The 19,499-nt window shown below is 43.6% G+C and overlaps 1 protein-coding gene across 5 annotated transcripts in view; it reads right to left on the minus strand.

Moving 5' to 3' along the window:
• Positions 1-10,317: 10,317 nt before the first annotated feature.
• The window catches only part of SV2B (synaptic vesicle glycoprotein 2B), a 106,117-nt gene continuing 96,935 nt past the window's right edge, over positions 10,318-19,499 (minus strand). For all 5 annotated transcript variants that reach the window (XM_039858254.1, XM_039858257.1, XM_039858255.1 and 2 more), the window contains 3 exons: positions 18,387-18,587; positions 15,575-15,734; positions 10,318-13,354 (listed from right to left, as the gene is read on the minus strand). In XM_039858254.1, coding sequence (XP_039714188.1) covers positions 13,171-13,354; positions 15,575-15,734; positions 18,387-18,587 — 545 coding nt within the window. In that variant the 3' untranslated portion in view covers positions 10,318-13,170. The remainder of the gene's footprint in view (positions 13,355-15,574; positions 15,735-18,386; positions 18,588-19,499) is intronic.

A 19,499-nucleotide genomic window follows, 5' to 3' on the forward strand; every position in this document is an offset into this window, starting at 1 on the left:
TGGTACGATTTTCCAAAACCCCCCTTTCTTTTGCCTGAACATGGTTCAAGTTGTCAGGGGAGTTTCGTGGTGTAGTCATGGTAACCAAGAAACCTCACTATACTACCCGCCATCGCAACCGCCCCAACACACACACACCCCCTTCACACACTTTACCCACAAACCATAACTCACTCAAACTCCAAAAATCATATATAGCCCTAAGATGAGCTTAAAATTACAAGTACCAAAGTGGTATGAACCTCCACATGCTGTGTTTTTGTCACTCTAATTACTATTCACACCGGAGGTAAAAAAAAAAAAATTATATATATATATGTGTATATATATCTCTCTCTCTCTGATTCAGCAGCAGATTGCTTGCAGTGGGGCACTTCTCTTTTAACAGCGGGGAGAAGAGAGAATTCGCACCTCCCCCTCACTGCTAGGAGGAAGACCGAAACAAAGTGGCTTTGAAGATGTGCTCATTCCGATTGTTTTCACTTTCCTTGCAGTAACAATTATTCTTGGCTAATAATGTTGGTTTTTAAAGCAGGTAATTAGTGCTTCCGACACTCTAATTGAATTTCCTGAAACCGAAGGCCTGCGGTGTGCAATCCCAGAGATGTGACCACAAACTGAATGTCAGGGACCAGAGGCAAGGACTCCCCGACGTTTGCTTTAGCCGGGCCACACGTGCTGGGAGGTCTGGCGCTCAAGAGACCAGTTTTGGGAGGACACTGATGAATGGAGCTGCCTCCAAGGGCAGGAGACCAAGTCGGTGAGCAGGTGTATAAACCATGTCTTAAGACAAAGCCCTGGAGAAACAGAGTCTTCAGTCTGGAGAAGGGTGTGGAATTTTAAATCTTCAAGTCTGTGTTTTATGTGAAATCATCTCTGAAGAGCAGAAGAACTGCTTCTGAAGAAAGAATATCCTTAACCAGGGAGACACCTGCTCCAAGAATTTGCCACGCCTCCACGGCGAACGATGGAGAAAGAATGTCCTCGCGCTTTGTTCTGAGGCGCCCTCTGGCCCTGCTCCCTACGGGGTCACGTGCAAGGATTGGGGGTGATTCCAGGAAGCAGGACAGAAGGATAGGGAGAGAGAGAAAAAAAGAAGGAAAGCCAGTCCAGAGATGCATTCGCATTATCCAATTAGTCTGCGTTCTTGGGCCATTAATCGCACATGAAATGTGTCTCTGAAACATCCGTCTGGTGTAAGAAAGGGAAAAGAATTTATTCGCGGGCCCTGTTCCCTGTAAGTCCAGGGCTTCCCCCACAGGACACGAACCCCACTCCATCTCAGAGCTGAGCCTCTGTGGATGCTGAGCCATTTCTTGAGTGAGCCATGCCGTGGTGTCTAAAACGCCAAAGGCACACAACACAGGTACAGTGAGGTCCTCCCTTCGGGGAACTTGTCAAAGTCCATGTGGATTGACTGGCACAGCAGCAGTGACCGAAACGAGAGCTGAAGCTAAGAGGATCTGCGTTGGTGCCTCAGAGGTAACCAACCCACCCAGCAGAAGGTAACAATCAGGGCAAGAGGTAGGGACACTGCCCTAGGATCCTCCATCTTTCCTCAGGTGTGTAGTAAAGACCCGATTGTCCACGTCTGATCCAGGGATGCAGTTCCTCATCTCTCCCTCTCTAGAATCTTCTCCAGCTCTTGCACTGTGCTTGATTTCCAGTCATCTGAAACTGCCTGTGGCCTCAGACATGGGTTTTGTCTCTGTCTGATCTGCTGGGAGGCACAGCACTGACCCAAACCTACGATCTCCAGTTCTGTACCTTTTCCATTTGCTCCTGCTGCCTCCAGGATCCCTGAACACACTCTGATTCTGCGTTCCTAGAATTTCTCACAACGACCTCTTTCTTGCTTCTGCGGGCACCACCTGCCACTCCCTTCTGACCTGGCCTTCTTCCACGGCCTGGCCTCCTCCTCCTCTTCTGTGCTCTGCCGTCCCCATCACCTAATTAATTCATCCTCTCTTCCTTTCTCCTCTTTCCTTTAGGCTAGCTTTCCTGGGGGGAAAAATCCGATATGCAGTGGCAATGACATCTGAGAACTTAAGGCAAATGCAAAACTGATTTTTAAGCGAGATTATATAAATTGTGGATGGTTTATTATTTTGCCTTGCCAAAATTCCTTTACCAAAATTATGAAGTTGAAGTTCTTTAATACGAGGTAGGCTGAAAAAAAAGTAAATTCATAATGATCAATCAAATCATGAAAACATGTGATTTTAAAGCATTTCATTGGTGTTACCGCCACTGCATTCAGACTCGATGAAACCTTAACACCAGAATTTTGGAAGAGACAATTTTCCGTGAAACTTTGCCCAGTTATCCTATATCTCTTTTCCATGTAAGAAACCCAAATTTCCCTCAGTCATTCTTTCTCTGGTACATGGGCTATGTTTGTATATTTTCTGTTTATTTCTAAGTTCCTATAAACCGGGTCACATTTACAGTAATCACCCTTGTTTCTTAGGGTTTTCTCCAGGCTATTAATGTAGGGTTTCCAACCCTATGAAGAGTTTCACCTGGTTATTTCTGGAAGCCCACAAGTGGCTGCAGCCACACGTTTGCACGTAAGCGTTTTCCTCGTGTTCCAGCTTTAGTTCCCTACTTTGGCGTTCAGTGCTCCCCACAAAGCTGTCCCCACTATCAACATCGCAGTCCTGCAGCCTCCTCTCCCATGGGCTGCCAGGCAAGTCCAGGGAGGGGCCCAATGACCCGTCTCTGAGATGACTCTGCCTTCCCCACCCTTCTTCCCCCGAGGCATAGTGCACACATCTGCTCTCTGTGCTTCTCCAGCCAAAAATAATTCTTCCAGGAAGGCCTGTCTCATGAAACACACCAGGACTCACACTCAAGATACATTTCCAGACTCTCTACCCATCTATCTTTTCTGCTCTCCTTTCTCTGCATGCTCGTCTTTGGCTGCAGAACGTTCTGGAAATGACACGATTCCTTCAGGCCAAACTTAGAGATTTTCTACTACACTTATCGGTGCTGTTACAATCCATTTGGCTTCAGGGAGAATTATTTGCAAACAAACACTTTTTTTCCTTGGAACGACAGATTCAAGGAAAGGCAAAAAGCAGGGAGGCAGCCAACATTTACTGACATCAGATGGGAAAGAGGAGGCGAAGAGAGGTCCCTAGTTGCCCAACCATCTAATACAAGGGCCCACCAACCCCTGGGGCTGCGGACCAGTACCAGTCTCTGGCCTGCTAGAAACCGAGCCGCACAGCAAGAAGTGAGCAGCAGGCGAGCAAGCAGAGCTTTGTATTTGCAGCCACTGCCCAGAGCCAGCATCCCAGCCTCAGCTCCACCTCAGATCATCAGATCATCTCATAGGAGGACCGGTCCCTGGTGCCAAAAAGGTCGGGGACCACTAATCTAATAAATGATAGAGCCAGGAGTCAAACTACAAAACGACCTCTCTTTCTCTCTCTCGACCTCTCTCTCTCTCTCTTCCTCCCTGGTCTCTTCGATTACCTTCTTTCATAGTTTCTGTTGGTATGGCTAAATGAAGTTTCCTGTCACCACTCTGTAGCTATTTCAGTTAAGATCCAAATATAAAACTAAACTCTATTTTCTCTGTACTTCCTTTTTTTCTTTAAGTTAGCCCTGAGGACATATTTCCTCCATATTATACTTACAGATCACCTGTCACTTTTTCTTTCAGCAGAAGCCACTGGTGAGGAATAAGCAACTTCCTGTCAAGTATCTCAAAATGAAACATATCTAACATTGCATGCATTCTCTTTCTTGCATTTTACCAAGTCTCGCACCCAGAAAGTTCTATTTCTGTGTTTAGCTTGCACGCATTCCCTAGTAGACACTGTTCATACTGTAGAAAGTCAAAACTTGAAGGGAGCTTATAGCTGTGTGTCCAGCTCATCTCTTTTAAAGATGAGGAAACTGGGGTTAATCAACCAGCCCAAGAACTCACAGTATTTTCCTAGATCACACAAGTTAGCAGCAGAGCCAAGAACCTCTGGGTTCCCAAATGGACCTCCTCCTAATCGTCCTATATATCTCTTTGGGATGAGTCATCCTATGCATCTGGGTGCCTTTCCATGGATTAGCAGCCACCTCCCATATGGGGAAGAGTTCAGTTTTTGCACAGACACACTGTGAATATCCAAAGCACCATTCACTTTTCCATTCTTGTTTATAACACTTAATCTTCACAAAATCCTAGGGACACCTGGAGGTTTGAGCCTTTATGAAGTCACCTAGCAACAGTAAATGGTGAAAGACTGGTTAAATAAGCATGGGTTCAGTGCCAGCCACCTGTTAGGGTGGTGCCAGATGTTTCCACAGGAGCACGACTCTGAATCCAGACAATCGCCCCAAAGATGAGGAAAGTCTCTCTTTCAGGCCCAAGTCTATTACAAATGGTTGAGGGGCACCCTGGGCCCTCCAGCAAATGTCTTCTGGAATCATTTCCACATTCAGATGCACCCCAAAGAATTGAGGGGGGATGTTTGTTGTTTTGCAAAAGCTGTCTCATTTCACTTGACAGAAACTGGGACAGAAAACTAACCGACCCAGAGTCCAGGCCTGCTTTCTATGTTTCAAGGTAGCTACTGCCCTCTAGTGATACAGAAACGAAGCAAAATGTACACCTGGTCAAATCTACACCCAACCTCAACGAGTTTTTCAGTTACTGATGTCTCAGCAGCCCGAGTAGGTCCTTGGAAAACACCACTATAAGAGAATGCTGCACTGTGGTTGGCCAGCTGTCTCCCCAATATTTCATTTCAGCCAGTTCACACCGAAACTTCCATACTTGTTAAAATACTGAAATGCTCCCATACCAGTTGGCAAGAACCTGCTACCCTAACCCCCTAAGTATTCTCCACAATGCAACAAACAAAGCCTTAATGTCGGCAAAGCAGGGTCTTATGCAGTGTTAGGTCAGTGTTTGGATCAAGCCAGTGATTAAGAATTTCGAATGTGACATTTCAATTGTTCCTCACGATTCCACTAGCGGGTTCATTCATCTGTCCAGTCATCACACCTACTGCGTCCTAGATGCTGTATTAGTCACGATGCACAGGAAAAAAGGATGCTATAAGGTTAGTCTTGGGGGACCCTCTGGGCATGAGATAGCATCTAGTTTAGTTAATCTTGTCCTGGTGGCCTGCAAACATTAGCAGCCAATGACTAATCCACACCCAGGCTTCTTTGGGGGAAGATCATTGGGGTAATTACAGTACACTATTTGTGAGGTTACGAGAGCCTGGACCTTGGCTCCACCTCTTAATAGTTTTTTGGTCTTTGGCGAGCGAGTTACTTTACCTTTCTACACTTCAAGCTCCCTGTCACTAAAGGGAAGAAAGTAACACATCATTAGGTTATTATGAGGATTAAAGGAGACAGTCTAAAAGTCTCTATCACAGCCCTTGCCGTATAGTAAGTTTTCAATACATGTCTGCTAGTATTGGATCACAAAGTAGTAAAGGTTAAAAAACTTATTCACTAATCACCAAATCAAATGTTTCTACTACTTTAATACACTAAAGAACAAAAAAGCTTAGGTCATTGGAGCAATTCCACTTTCCAGAGACAGTCAGATGGAAAAACACTTAAAGGGACAGGGAAACTAGAGCGTGAAAAATATGAAGAGAAAACAAAAATGGCTTCAGTCATTTCACACTCACGGCATCAGTTTAATGATTCAGTAGATGCACTTACTACACATGGCATTATTTATAGACATATCCAAACAGCTCTAGAGGGACACATGGTAAAGGTTTATCTAACCAGTGGTCATGTCATTGTAAACCTGGTAACGGGTCCCTTTGCTTTCACCTGCAGACTTCCTTTTCATGGCTCAGGGCATGTGGCTCTGTGTCCTCCTCATGGTCACGGAACCGAGGGCTAGTCAGTATAACACAGGAATGTGAAATATAACTGATTCCTCGTCTCAACTTAAAGGCGCTTTACAGAAAGATGACAGGCTTCCAAAGAAACAGCTCCTCCCTCCACTGGCCGTGTATCAGCATGTTTCATTAACAACAACAGTATCACACATGCCTCCTATACCTACAAAGTATTCTTTACAAATCTTAGAGCACTTCCCAGGGCCACAGCCGATACCTGGCAAGATTGTCTCTTTTAACTTCCTTCTGAGACAGCAGCATTTCCATCGTGGACCCTGCTGCTCAACCTCATGCATCGGAAAAGCTACACATGTCCTAAGCAGTCAAAGGACTGAGATAGCCACTTTCACAGCAGTGACGATAGAAAAGATTCAAAACCACTAGTTGGACATTTGGGGAAAACCATGAATAGTCACCCACATCTGGATACTTTTCACCTCTCCCCAAAATAGGCACATGTCTAGGCTCCCTTCCCTCCCACCCCCCGCAACCGGGGGGACTAAACTCTCTAACCCCACACCATTGCTCATTGAAACCCAAAGGCTTAGTTTGCACTTTCTAGGCTTAGCCTACGACTTTAGAATAGAAAAATTTTTTTAAAGATTCGTAAGCATAAATCAGTATGGTAAGATGGACCAGCAAACTTTGGGAAGCGTATCTCTAACACCTCAACCTGCTTCATCTACTTCACCCATCATGTCAAGAACAGAGAAGTAATAATAAAAGATACAGACAGTCTCTTAGTATGTTAGTGTCGGGGACCTCCAGGATTCAAAAACCTGGGGCCAAATCTCATGCAGAAAGATAACCTTAAATCCTCCTCTACTCCCGAAACCTAAAATGCACGGACCAGCTCCTTTACTATTTGGCCCCTTGAGGGAAATATAGCAGAATTGACAAATCTGTATTTAACTATTTGATAAATATTTCACACTTGAAAGTTTTTAAATATCTTTTGGATTTTTTTTTCATCCTTTATGTGAAAAGAGCTCAAGTCAAAACTAATCCATGGCATGGATATTAAAAAACAAAATAATTTTTATATCTATCTTTATGCTGTTGGAGATTTTATTTTATATGTCACAAATATCTCCATCTTACTTCTCCCAAATGCAATTTTCAATAGTTGAGCTACCTTATAGAATCATCTATTAAACTTACTGGACACGCAAGTGTCTGTTCAGGACTACCGGTACAACAAACTTCCCTGCCTCTCTCGTCACCATCTAAGTTCTGACACACATCCCAACAAGGTACTGTCCACATTCTGATTGCAAGTGTTCGGCTTATAGTTCGCTGTTTCCACCATAAACTATAGAGAGTGTAGGTTTCTGAAAAGTATCCTTATTAAAATCACTGGCACAAAGACTAGCAAATTAGCTATTAGCAATTTGCTCTAAACATTTGTTAAGAATTTACTTTGTAATTATTTGGGAGAAACACTTTAATAAATAAGAGCCATCTATATAATTTGCTCATCAATTGCTTACCAGTTGTTTTTCTGAACATTTCTTTAAGCAATCCTTGGCAATGTAGCTCAAAGACTAATTTTCCCGGAATGCCATTTTTATAGGACTTTGTTCCTACTCTATTGAGATCACACATGCTGACTTAAAGAAATCTGAATTCCTGAGATTATATATGTATGGCAAGAAGTGGGGGACAGGACACTTGGTTTTGAGTGGTTTGCTCTCCTGAGAGATGGTCACTGTGAATAAACTTCGTAGCGAAGTCATCAGATGTGGCGACCACATTAATTTCGGTTGAGACACCTCCAGACAGACCTTTGCTTTCTAAAGGAATACATATTTATGGTCTCTGAAATTTTATATTCTAAGCCAGCAGGACCAGAAGTAAATGGACAGCTAAGCATGTGTTTCCAGGGGAGATGACAAAGACACCTCATTTCCCAGCTCATGTCTTGGACCTTCTGGAGGTATGTTATGTCCTGCCTAATAGATCTCCTGTTCATTCTATAATTAGTAGTGACTACGGCAAACTTTATTTCTCCATTTAGCCTATGTGGATAGCTCTAGTCCCTGTTTCATTTCATTATCCACATTTTTGGAAACCTCACTGCTGTCACAGAAGCCAAGCATCTGAATTTCCCACCATGTCTCTGCAAATTAAATAAAATGGGCTTTGAGCGTGTCTCGGAAGAAAAGGCTCTGTGTCATTTACTTCCAAACTGTTCTTAAGGGCTGTGATTAAAGACAGCGCAGCTACCGACAGAAGCATGAAGATTTGGACGGGGAGAAATCACTTAGAGGTAGAGACACAGCGTAGCCATTCTGAAAACACATGTAGAAAGAGGTCTAAGTGCAGGAACTCATCCCATTCTCCCTATCTCTTATCTAAATGAGAAGCGTTCATCCTTTTCAAGAGACATTTTCAAGCCAAGTCCAACTTGATTGTCAATTGTAGGTCAGGTTCATACCTGGTCATTTTTTGGCTGCCCTCCGTGCATCCCTAGGTAGCAGAAAGCTTTTAGGATCAAAGTGTGCCATTGCAAAGCCCAATGGATTGCGATGTGCCACAAATATATTTGTGTCTGTAAAAATCATTACCACATGAAAATGGTCAAAACAGAGCTTATCAACCCCCAGGTGAAAAGGCATCTACCCTCTGCTGAGCCTAGGAATTAATTAGAGGCCTAAGACCAGACATGAGTTCCCAAGGACAAGGCCTGGGTAAAACCCAGCAGGTTCTAGGGGAGGGAATATTTTCATTGACACCCTTGAATTACTGATGTACTGCCACTAGTTGATTGTTTCTGAACTTGAAGAAAATGGTAATCGTTTCTCACGGGCTGCTAGCTTTTGTGTGTTCTGGTTGGACTGGTTTTAACTTATCAGGGCCATAAAACTTCCTCAGCAAATCAAGATGGCAGGTTGTCAGTTCTACTCAAAATATGGTTCAAGGACTGACAGCATCCATATCACCTGGGAGCTTGTTAAAAATGCGAACTCTCAGATCTCACCCCAGATTTCTAGGGGGTGGGACCTACCTGAGTGTGATTTTTAATGCTCCTCCGTGTGATTCTGATGCGCGTTCAAGTTTAAGAAGCATGATCCACCTATCCTTTCTCCCTTGCCTCCTTTGTGACAAGATCGTGAATTTGGAGGAGGGGTGGCATTGTTCCCAGGTAAATATCACATTTCTCAGCCTCCTCTGCAACAAAAGGAAGTGATGTACATGTAGAGGCAACTAGAAGGGGCAGCCAGAAGAGCAGTTTCAAGGTGACTCAGGGTGACTCAGCAGAAAGGTGCAGCCCTGTTGCCCCTTGCCCTTCCTTCTGCTTGCTGCCTGAACTCTGGTTGTGAAGACTGGTGCTCCAACAGCCATCTCAGTCCATGAGGCAGCCTCGACAATAGAAATTGTGCACTAAGAACGAAGGAACCTAAAGACAAGAGTCTGTTCCCAATGATCGGATGACAAAGTAGCCACTCCAGCCATGGCTTTCCTTCCTCCAGATTCCCGTTATATGAAAGAGAAATAAACCTTTAACTTAGTATAAACGTATTCTAAGCCTGCTTGTTTGGGTTTTCAGTTATATGCCATCCAACTGAATCCTAACTAAACCCCAAATATCAGGTTAGTGTTAGCTCAGATGCACCCCAGAAAAGCTAGACATGAAGTAGAGAGACTTTCCCCAGGACCACTGAGAACCTAGCCCCACTAATACCCTGCTGGCATTCCTTGCCCTGATCCTTTCTTCCATGTAAAACTTTCCGTAAAGTCAATTAAGTAAAAACTAAGTTCTGCAGAAAAATGAACAAGTAAGTCTTTTCCCTTATCTGGTTTACGAAGATAAGAAATTGGCACATTCCTTGAGAAAAAGACACAAAGAGGACAATCACATTCAGCTGATGATAAAGAAGAATCTTCTTACAATCAAATGTGCGTCTTGCTGATTATAAGGTTTGTTTTCATTGCCAACTTAATATCCATCTTGCCCAAATGCTGGAACTGAAATGAGGCAGGAGGCAGGAACTGTAACCCGTTTTTTTTTCACTGCTGGATCCTCAGAGTTTAGCACAGAGACTGGCACACAGTAGGGACTCAGTAAAAAATTGTGAAATGGATGAATACGGATTTTTCTGATCCTTCCACTCATTTTAGGTAAACGAATCAAGTGAGTTTTTAATGACCGGCCTCAAGGAATAGAGGGTAAGGGTTAGTCGCATTGTCCCAGTCCCCAAAGACTCTGTGGGAGGCCCTGGAGCAGGGTATCAGTGACTAGGGAATTAGTCCAGAAATACGGAGAGAGCTTCACCACAGGACTTGTAACCCACTCCTAGCACTATCTGTCACCTTGGTCACATCATTTAATCTCTCAAGGTCCCCATATGCAAAATAGAGTTAAAGGAAATGACTCTTAATGTTCCTTCAAGCTGCTCCTATCAGTGCAGAAATCCAGAAGAGACCTCAGTATCTGAAAATAATCTCTAGCCTCAGTTCTTAAAGGTTTGCTTACAATTAATTTTATTATTCTTTTAATGAACTGTCACAAGATACCAGGGAACCCTGGTAACGGGCTGATTTATAACATGACCTTGGGCTCATGTGCTATAAATTTCACAAATAGGCACATCCCTTTCACTAATTATTTCCAATAAATCGAAAGATCGAAAATCAGCATCAGTAAATGACACAATACAGTTGAGACTATTAATTGCTACTCCCAAATTGGGCATCATAAAATAGATCATGAACTGTGAACGAATTTGCTCAACAAAGGAGAACCTCATCCCTTTAATCCTCCATGAATGCCACTGGGAGTTTCTCTGGAACGCGAAATGAAAAAGAAGCGGATGGCCAAGAAAGCTGTCCACTATCTCCCAATGACCTGTCACAGAGACTATATTTTAGGAAGCATTTATTACAGCAGGAGTGACAGCGTTTAAGAAATGGCCACATTTCAGTGCCAGACAATTCTTCATGGGGAAAGGGGTGAGGTGAGAATTGCCTTTGATTAGGTTAGGTGGTTGGTGTAAGAATTCATAAAGATAATGCAAAAATTAGAGCTTGGAAATCAAATGAATTTTACCCCAAAATTACTGCAGCCACACCAACACTCAAAAATTAATCACGTGTTAGATTTACAAGATTCATCTTGACTAGAAAGGCAGGCTTTAACTTTCTTGTACATTTCTTAGCTGATTATCCCAATGAAGAACAATGTTATAAGTGATATAGAAACCTCAAGTTTACACACTCTCTTGTATGAAATAGCCACTGTATTTCATACCATAAGAATGCAGCAAGTATATTAAGTATATTACAAGTATATTACACTGGTCTTCTCTTTATTGACATAGCATTCTGTTAGGTAAATTCTATAAAACAGTGACAGAAACATTAATACACAATGGCATATTTGTATATTGGGGGAAATCAGGGTGTCAGATCAGAGTTGATGTATTTTCGCTGTACAGAAAAAAAGAGGTGAGGGGAAAGAGAAGCAGAGTAAACATTTTAACCATTAAAACTGATCTCAGCTTGAGGGTAGAAAGGTGCCATAGAATTTACTCTTTCCCCGACTACTTATTACTCCAGAGAACAACAGAAAGATGGCCTGAAGCTATCACAGGACCTAAACAGTTCTCCAATACTGAGAAACACTCAGCACACCCATCATTATTCTGTTTTAAATTTCCAGAGGCTCCTGGTAGGGAAGGTGTGGCACCTTACAGCACTGAGAGTATTGCCTACCAACTCCAAGCACAAGTTCTTGCAGACTCACGTTCACCTGTCCTCCACAAGTTCACCTCCAGGGTCAGAAGTTCCCAGCTCTGTCCCTTCTATGCAGGACAGTTTTGACAAATAAAACGTGTTCCTTTTTCTGTGTAGTCAAGACTTCAGCCTATTGTGGACCCTTGCCAAAGCAATTTGTCCCAAGTTCCACATCCAACCCCGTCCTCACCCTCGATTCATGTTCCAAGCTGGATCCCACAAAAGTTCTCTTGGAGCACTCAAGGAAAACATATTAACACCCACTACACTCCCTGCTCCCAGGTCAATGACAGCTGTTTCGAAAGTCCCCAACTGAGACACACAGCATAGATTGTGCATGGGATCTGACCGTTCTAACAAACCCGGGTAGCGTTTTCCTGCTAAAAGGAACAGGAAGCGTTCACACTTTGAAGAACTGTGGCTGCACTTCCCCACCCCGCCCCCCGTCCGCGTGTTGTCCACCGGGCTTTATTCTCACCTACGAGGACAGTGCCAGAGGCCACTGAACACTTCTTGTGTTGTTTCTGGGTGAGCAGCAAAGTCAAATGCCAGTTCTGAAGACACTGAGCTTGAGTTTCACAAGTGATTTGTGTAAGAGAGGAAAGGACTCCACCTACATGGAGAAAAGTGCCTGGATTAAGTGGACCGTACAGGGTGAGTTTGCTAAGTGCATCTTCCCCGTCGCAAGTTAAATGGCTATAAGAAATTGTGCTTGCATTTCATTTGATCAGACCCCATTTCCTGGAACTTCAAACACCAAGTCCTCCCAAATTATGGCTATAGTGCTGGCATATATTTGCAGATATCTTTTCTGCAAATTAAACCCAAATATAGTTATATGTACAATGTTAAAGAATATCTATTTCATTAAGTTTGAGTAGATCAAAATAGGAATAAATATCATTCTTAAATGTATCACTCAATCCTCCTGGAAAGCTCAGGATGCCTAGGAAAGGGGGAAAGTATGTTTCTATAGATAATGCTCAAATATTTGGTTTTCTATAACTGAGTATCTTCAATGCTATTGTGCCAATTTTCAAATGGAAAATACGATAGGTGATACTTTTAAATGCAAAAATATATGTATCCTGTACTTCCAGCCCAATATTTATATAATGACTCTAACTTCCTGCCAAGTCAATTTGTTAGGTCATTGGGCTCCAAGAAACTTTATGAAGGAGACTGAATGTTTCTCTAGTTCAAATTCATTCTGAAATGCAAATAAGTCCTTGCACCTCACTTGGGGGAGTGCACACTCCTCGCTTAGCATGTGCACCCACTGGAGGGTGTTATTCCTCCTCCCCTGTCTTGGGTTGGATAGACCTGAAATAAGTACACAGCTTTATGATTATCGGGGTGGCTCAGGACACCCCAAATCAGTCACCTGAGTTACAAACATCTTGACAGCTGAAATAGGTCCTAAACTAGGGGTCACAAAATCAACGTTTCCTCCGGTGCTATCCAAGGTCCTCTGGACGGCAACAGACAGGAAGTGTGGGGGCACTGAAAGTTCCCAGATGAGGTTCTTCTGGCATTTCCTTTCCTGGTGAACCGCTCACATTAGGACCTGCTCTCGGGTCTCTGGCAGACGAAGGGCAATCAGGCCACCACCAACTAGGGAAGTGGCAGCCAGGAGGATGGGGACCACTTTGGTTATCCCAACAAAAGAAGCAAAGATGGTGTTTCCCAGAATGGCTCCAAATTTGCATAATCCATTGAGGATGCCAAAGGCCGTTGCCCTGTAAAAGAAGAAGAAAATAAATAACCCTGAAAGATACTAACTACCCACATTCAACCCATGAGACCAGGTTCTTTCTTTTTTTTGCTGTGAGGAAAGGTATAGTGAAGGTGTGGGAGGGAATTTTCTTTTTCCTAAATATAAAAGTGACACATTCTCATTTTAGCCAAATTTGGAAATACAGACTAACATAAAGATGCAGGGATGTATAACCTAACCACTGAAAGGCAATTACCACTATTAACATTTCGGAGTATTTCCTTCAAACTAGTTTCTTTTCTTTTTTCCCAAATATATCTCTTTTTGAATTTTCTCAGGTGATACATGAATATTATGAAATAATGAAACAAAGAAGAAAGATGAAGCAGAAAGTATAAATGTTCCCCCTTAATAACACCTGCGATCCTCTTGTGGCAGAGATTTCTAGTTGTCCTGAAATGGCATTTTTCCAAGTGTAAAACTACATTTCCCAGACTCCCTTGCTGCTGGGCGTGGCCACGTGACCAAGTTTTGACCAATGACATTATGTGGCTGCTCACGTATGAGCCTTTTGCTCTCTTCTCTTACACTCTTATTCCTTCCATCTTGCTTCCTGGAACGTAGATGGTTTCATCTTAGACTATGGCTGAGATCATGATAAGGAGAATAACAAGATAGAAAGAGCCTGCAGAGCCTGCTCTGGACTTCTACAGGAGGGAAAATATAAAATGCCCACCTTCCTAAGGCCACAGTTTGGGGCGGTTTCTATCACCCATGGCAGAACCTAACCCTAATTATTATCCCCCAATCACACTTCTCAGCGATTATCATTATTGACCATCTGTTTTTCCTTGGCTCCATCCGTATGCAGAGGCCATATTCCCAGCACTCTCTCTCCCCTACTGAAGCAAAATGTTTCTTTTTCATACCACAAGTTTATTAAGAATATGGCTCTGAATTTGTACTTTAAATTCTTTTTTACATTTCCTTTTCTATAACTGTATCATACTTTACCACTACAATTACCAACATCCAAACCCAGTCTTCTTGTTTTCAGAATGCTCTTGGATATTTTCACAATTTTCTTTTTTCTAAGTAAGCTCTAGACTAATTTTTTTAAGTTCCCAGAGGGGATAAAAATCTCATTGAATTTTGAGTTGACTCTTTGGGGTTAGAAAAAAACTAAAGAATATTTGGCATTTTGGTAAGATTAAATCTTCTTAGAATTCAATAGAGTATATTCTGACATACATTTAAGTCTTCTTTTATATCTCTCAGTAAAGCTTTACGGTTTTCTTAACTAAGTGTTTTACCTTTCCCATCAAATTGATTCCTAGCTATTTTCTGATTTCCAATGTTATTAAATGGATTTCAATTTTATTTTTATTTTTAAGATGCATTTTAAAGTTTGTAATTATTTAGTTATATTACTATCTTACCAAATTAGTTTATTGTTTCTAGTAGTCTCTTTAAGCTAATTTTCTTGGGGTTTCTAGATGTACCATCATAACTCATTCAGATAATGATAATTTCTCCTCTTATTTTTTGTAAAACTTAGAAGCTCTTTGGTTCGGGAGATGGTGTGCTGTGTTCTTCCGTAGCAGCCTATATGCCAGTAACTCTGTCACCAATTTAAGGTTTTTTGCACAATTTCATTTACTGCCTTCCATGACTTCACAGCCCTTTCTGACCACAGGTCCCCTTTATCTGCTATTCATAAATTTTGCAATTCTCCTTCCGTGAAAAGAAATAACTGCTAAGCAATAGCCTTGTCCCTATGCCTTTAAAAGAGGCCTCTTGCCACATGGCTTCTGCGAAATAAAAGTAAATCCTGGGTACCTCACCACATGCTCTGCAAATGTCCCAGACTGTTGTGCCTCATCCCCACCTTTATTTTCCTCCACTTCTCCCCAGTCCTGTATTTGCCTAGTTCATCACCTTTTCACCTTGTCTCCCGTCGACAGGTTTGTTCTTAACTCTTTGGTTGTGTGATGCATGTGGCATCCCCTCTTATTTCTCTCCCCTAGACATGATTTGTACTCATCCTTTGCATCTTTGTCATCCACCCTACACCAGCAGGCCTATACCAGCCCTGAAGCAGGAGAAACTCAACAACCTAAGACACATTTGTTCCATGCAACACCAGGCATACGAAGATGGCCACGGTGGAGGGCCTTGGAGCAGGCAGGTTTCTAGGTAAAGACCACACAAGTCCCAGAGAGAAGGCCAGGGAAGAACCAACCTCTGGTTGGTGGGATACAGCTCCACGGTGATCACATCCAGAGCATTCCAGGCAGCGATGCTGGTCCCACAGAACAGGCACTGCCAGCCAATCATAGCGGACTCACTGTTGCCGAAAAATAGGAAGAAGCAGCAGACTGCCGAGATCAGCATGGAGCCACCTGTGGAAGGAGGCCAAGGGCAGAAAGAAGCATGAAGCCTGTGTCTGAGATGAGACTGTCACCCGCAGGTCTTGCCCCAGCTCCCATCTTCACGGGTATACCTACAGTGACAGACTGCCTCAAGTAAAAGGCCCATCTCATGCAGAAAGCACAGCTTAAATCCCCACATCCATCGTACCACCCCAGCCATGGAATGAGAGCTTGCACCATGTGTCACATCACCAGAGTCAGCCTCCACGAAGGGCTTCGGAATCACCACTCTGTGCTGCTGCCCAGCGCAGAATAAGGGGACCAGGCAGAGGGGGTGTTGGTTGAGAGTCTATTATGTGCCAAATATTCTAGATGCTTGAGATATGTCAGTATCGTCGGGGGGGGGGAACCTTCTCATGGAATTTGCAATCTAGTAAGAACACAACTGTAAATGGGCCATAGAAGGAAAACCTGATTATTCTCCATTTATGCCCATCTCCATCCCAGATATCTGATCTGCCCTTCTCAGTCTTGCTCTTTGCCCCAGGGAGGAAAGAAAACACATCCCAAACAACCAGCTTGGAAATAGGGCAAGAGTCCTCACGAGGCATTGGAGCCTGGGAGAGGGCGGTCCTCCAGTTCAAGAAGCCAGAGGCTGATCTGGCCTCAACACCAAGCGCCTCTCTGGGGAGCCTCTGCCTGGAATCTCGTCTTCATACCTGGAGCAGCCAAAACTAATGCCAAACCCTGCCGACCAGATGGAAATAACTATCCACCTGGACTCAGAATTCAGGAAGGGGTAGGACTGTGTGAGCAGGTAGCCGGGTCCTTTTAAACAGCCGGGAGGGAACTAGAATGAAGGGACGGACACTGGCATCGAGTGGGCCAGAACTGCGCTGAGAGCTGTGACATCTACGCACTTGCACAGGGCTTGGTTTATAAGAAATGCCGACGGATGTTTGCTGAGTCCAAAATACTATTATCAAAGGAATCGAGTGCTAGTCAGGGGACTGCCCTTCAACTATGTGAGGTCTTCCTGTTATAGGTCTCTCTGGCCCACTGGACTTCTGCTCGCATAATTCGTATTCTTCTTCTGATTGAGAAGCCTGAGTTCAAATTCCAGCTTTACCTGTGTGACCTTGAGCAAGTCACTTAACCTTTCTATGCTGTTTGACTTTTCCCATCTGTAAAATGTTGATAAAAGTAGTACCTATCTGACAAGGTTATTGCAACAGTTAAACATATTAATATTTATAAAATGTTTAGAACAAAGCCTGATCTATAATAAGCACTTCACGGGTGTTAGTCAAATGAAATTTCTAGTTTATGTCTGTCTCTCCCAATAGATCATTTGCTTCTTAAGCACAGGGATGCTGTCTCAATCCCTACTGCCTTCGCATTGCTTACCACACAGCCTGGCAGAGAGTAAGTGCTGCATAAATAGAAGGGTATTAAATGAATAAATGAGGAGTAACAGCCTCATCAGGAAAACTTCTATTTCATTTACAGTGCTCCTGCCCAAGAGAGAGTGCAGCAGAGTGAGCAGGACAAAGGATGCTCCAGCAGACTCTGTAGGGAGATTTGTCTCAAGACCAAGGACAAGACTGTTTTAAAACAGGCTGTCCATCAAGACAGTTACTGAGCATCTACTATTTACTGTGCACTGAGGCTATCAGAGTTGACCCACTGTATGACGGGCCTTTTTCTAGAGACAGAAGGACAAGCAGAAAGCACTGAGTTCTTAATAAGCTTGCAATTTCTCTCGGAATCAAAATACACATAATAAAAGAATAGGATATAAAGACTAATTACGTATTACTTCCAGGTATCTGATTTGGGGAGTATGGCTTGATTGAGCATGTAGAAATCAGCTTTGACCTGGAATGCATTCATGAAGACATGAAGGGCTTCAGTGGTGGGGAAGAGGCTGTCCGCTCGCTGTCTGCCTGGCCTGCTCCCTGTGCCCAGACTTCCCTTGGCTCCCATGTGGGAGCATATGGCTGGTCACGGGCAGTGGGCCATTCTCATTCAAACGTGCAACCACCCCACCCCTTAGAGACCTTCCTCTCCCAGGAATGTCCTCAGCTACTCCAGGACCTGACTACACATTATGTTCAATCCTCACAAAGCCCGACCTGCTAGTTATAGGTATCCCCATCTTACAGATAAGGACACTGAGGCCTGGAGAAGTAAAGGAACATGTTCGAAATCAAACAGCCTTTGATAGGGTTCCAGCATGAGTCCGTCCGACTCCAAAACCATATGTATTGTCACTATTAAATAATAATAACAATATCATTTGTTTTTAACTGTCAGACAAAACTAACGCTCATTTAAAAAAGAGCATTTTATATTTTTCTCCTGCAATAATCTCACAGAGCATGCAGAATGGATGCATTTTACATCCCTATCAAAGTGCCAATAAAATAAGTGACTGTCACAGAATCGCTTTGTGGGGAAATGGCGATGAGCCCCTCCACCTGGACCTGAGGTCTCAGACCACTCCCGCGGGGCTCTGGGGCTTTATCTATGTGCGTCCTCGACGCAGGCAGAATCTGCATTACCTATGTGGTTTCCTGGGCAAGGTTTCTTTAAGAACATGAACAATTCCACTTCTGCAATACACATGGAGCCACTTCCCCTGCCCACCGGAGCACAGACGTGCCATCCCTGACCACTCACCAATCATCTTGAGCCTTCCGATGCGATCCATGAGCAGGGCGGAAATGATGTTCCCGGGCAGTACGGACAGACTGCCCAGGAAGCTGACCAGGTAAATCAGGAAGTCGTTATCTTGCTCGAAGTCCATGTGGCAGCCCTCCTTCTGCTCCAGAAAGGTGGAGTTGATGAACCGACAGTTGATGAACTTATGCTCATAGAGGTCTGGGGAGAGAAAGACAACTTGGCTCATGTAAAGGGGAAGAGGGCTGTGAAGAGGTGGAGCAGAGGCAGGGATGGCCTCATGACCCTTCCATGGCAGGCTGCGCCAGACTCTGGCTATGAGACTCTCTCAAAGTCAAGGTGACATGTGGCCAGGTATGGATGAAGAAAGAAACCTCTACAAATGTAATGACCTGTTGAACTTTGATCAGCAAGAGGAAATGAAACATTCATTGAAAGGCATGTTTAAATACACCCACTCTCCGGCCAGATAACAGTGCTGTCTGTATCAATGAGATGACACACCAGGCCACCAGGCTGGGCCTCCAAGGCTACTGGTTTATAGGAAGCAGGAGACAAAAGAATTAGGTCCAAGATGAGCTGGCCACTTCAGAGGCCATACAGAAATCTGAACATTCTTCTACATAAAAACCATTTGCTCAGTGGTTTCCAGGGTGGGGGAGATGAACAGGGAAGCACAATTTTTTAGAACAGTAAAATTGCTCTTTATGATACTACAACAATAGATGTATGTCATTATATGTTTGTCCAAGCCACCGTGGAACACCAAGTATACAATATACGACACTCAGAGTGAAGCCTCATGAAACCTATGGCCTTTGGATGATAATGACGTGACAATGTAGGTTCACTGGCAACGGATGCACCATTTGGCAGGGGTGTCTGTAACAAGGCAGGCTATGTGTGGGGGCGGGACCACACGGACATCTCTGTACCTTCCTTCTAATTTCATTATAAACCTAAAATTCTCTAAAAAAAAATTAAATCTTAAAAAATAGAAACCATTTGCTTTGGAACCAGTTCCCAGATCTCCTGACACCATCTAACACCCTCTGTTCTGGCAGAAAGGTCCTGAAATAGGCTCCCAGAAAACGTGGGTGTGGGGAACCGTCT

This window comes from Pteropus medius, unplaced genomic scaffold (assembly GCF_902729225.1).
Source record: "Pteropus medius unplaced genomic scaffold, Ma_sr-lr_union100, whole genome shotgun sequence".
NCBI classification, from domain to species: domain Eukaryota; kingdom Metazoa; phylum Chordata; class Mammalia; order Chiroptera; family Pteropodidae; genus Pteropus; species Pteropus medius.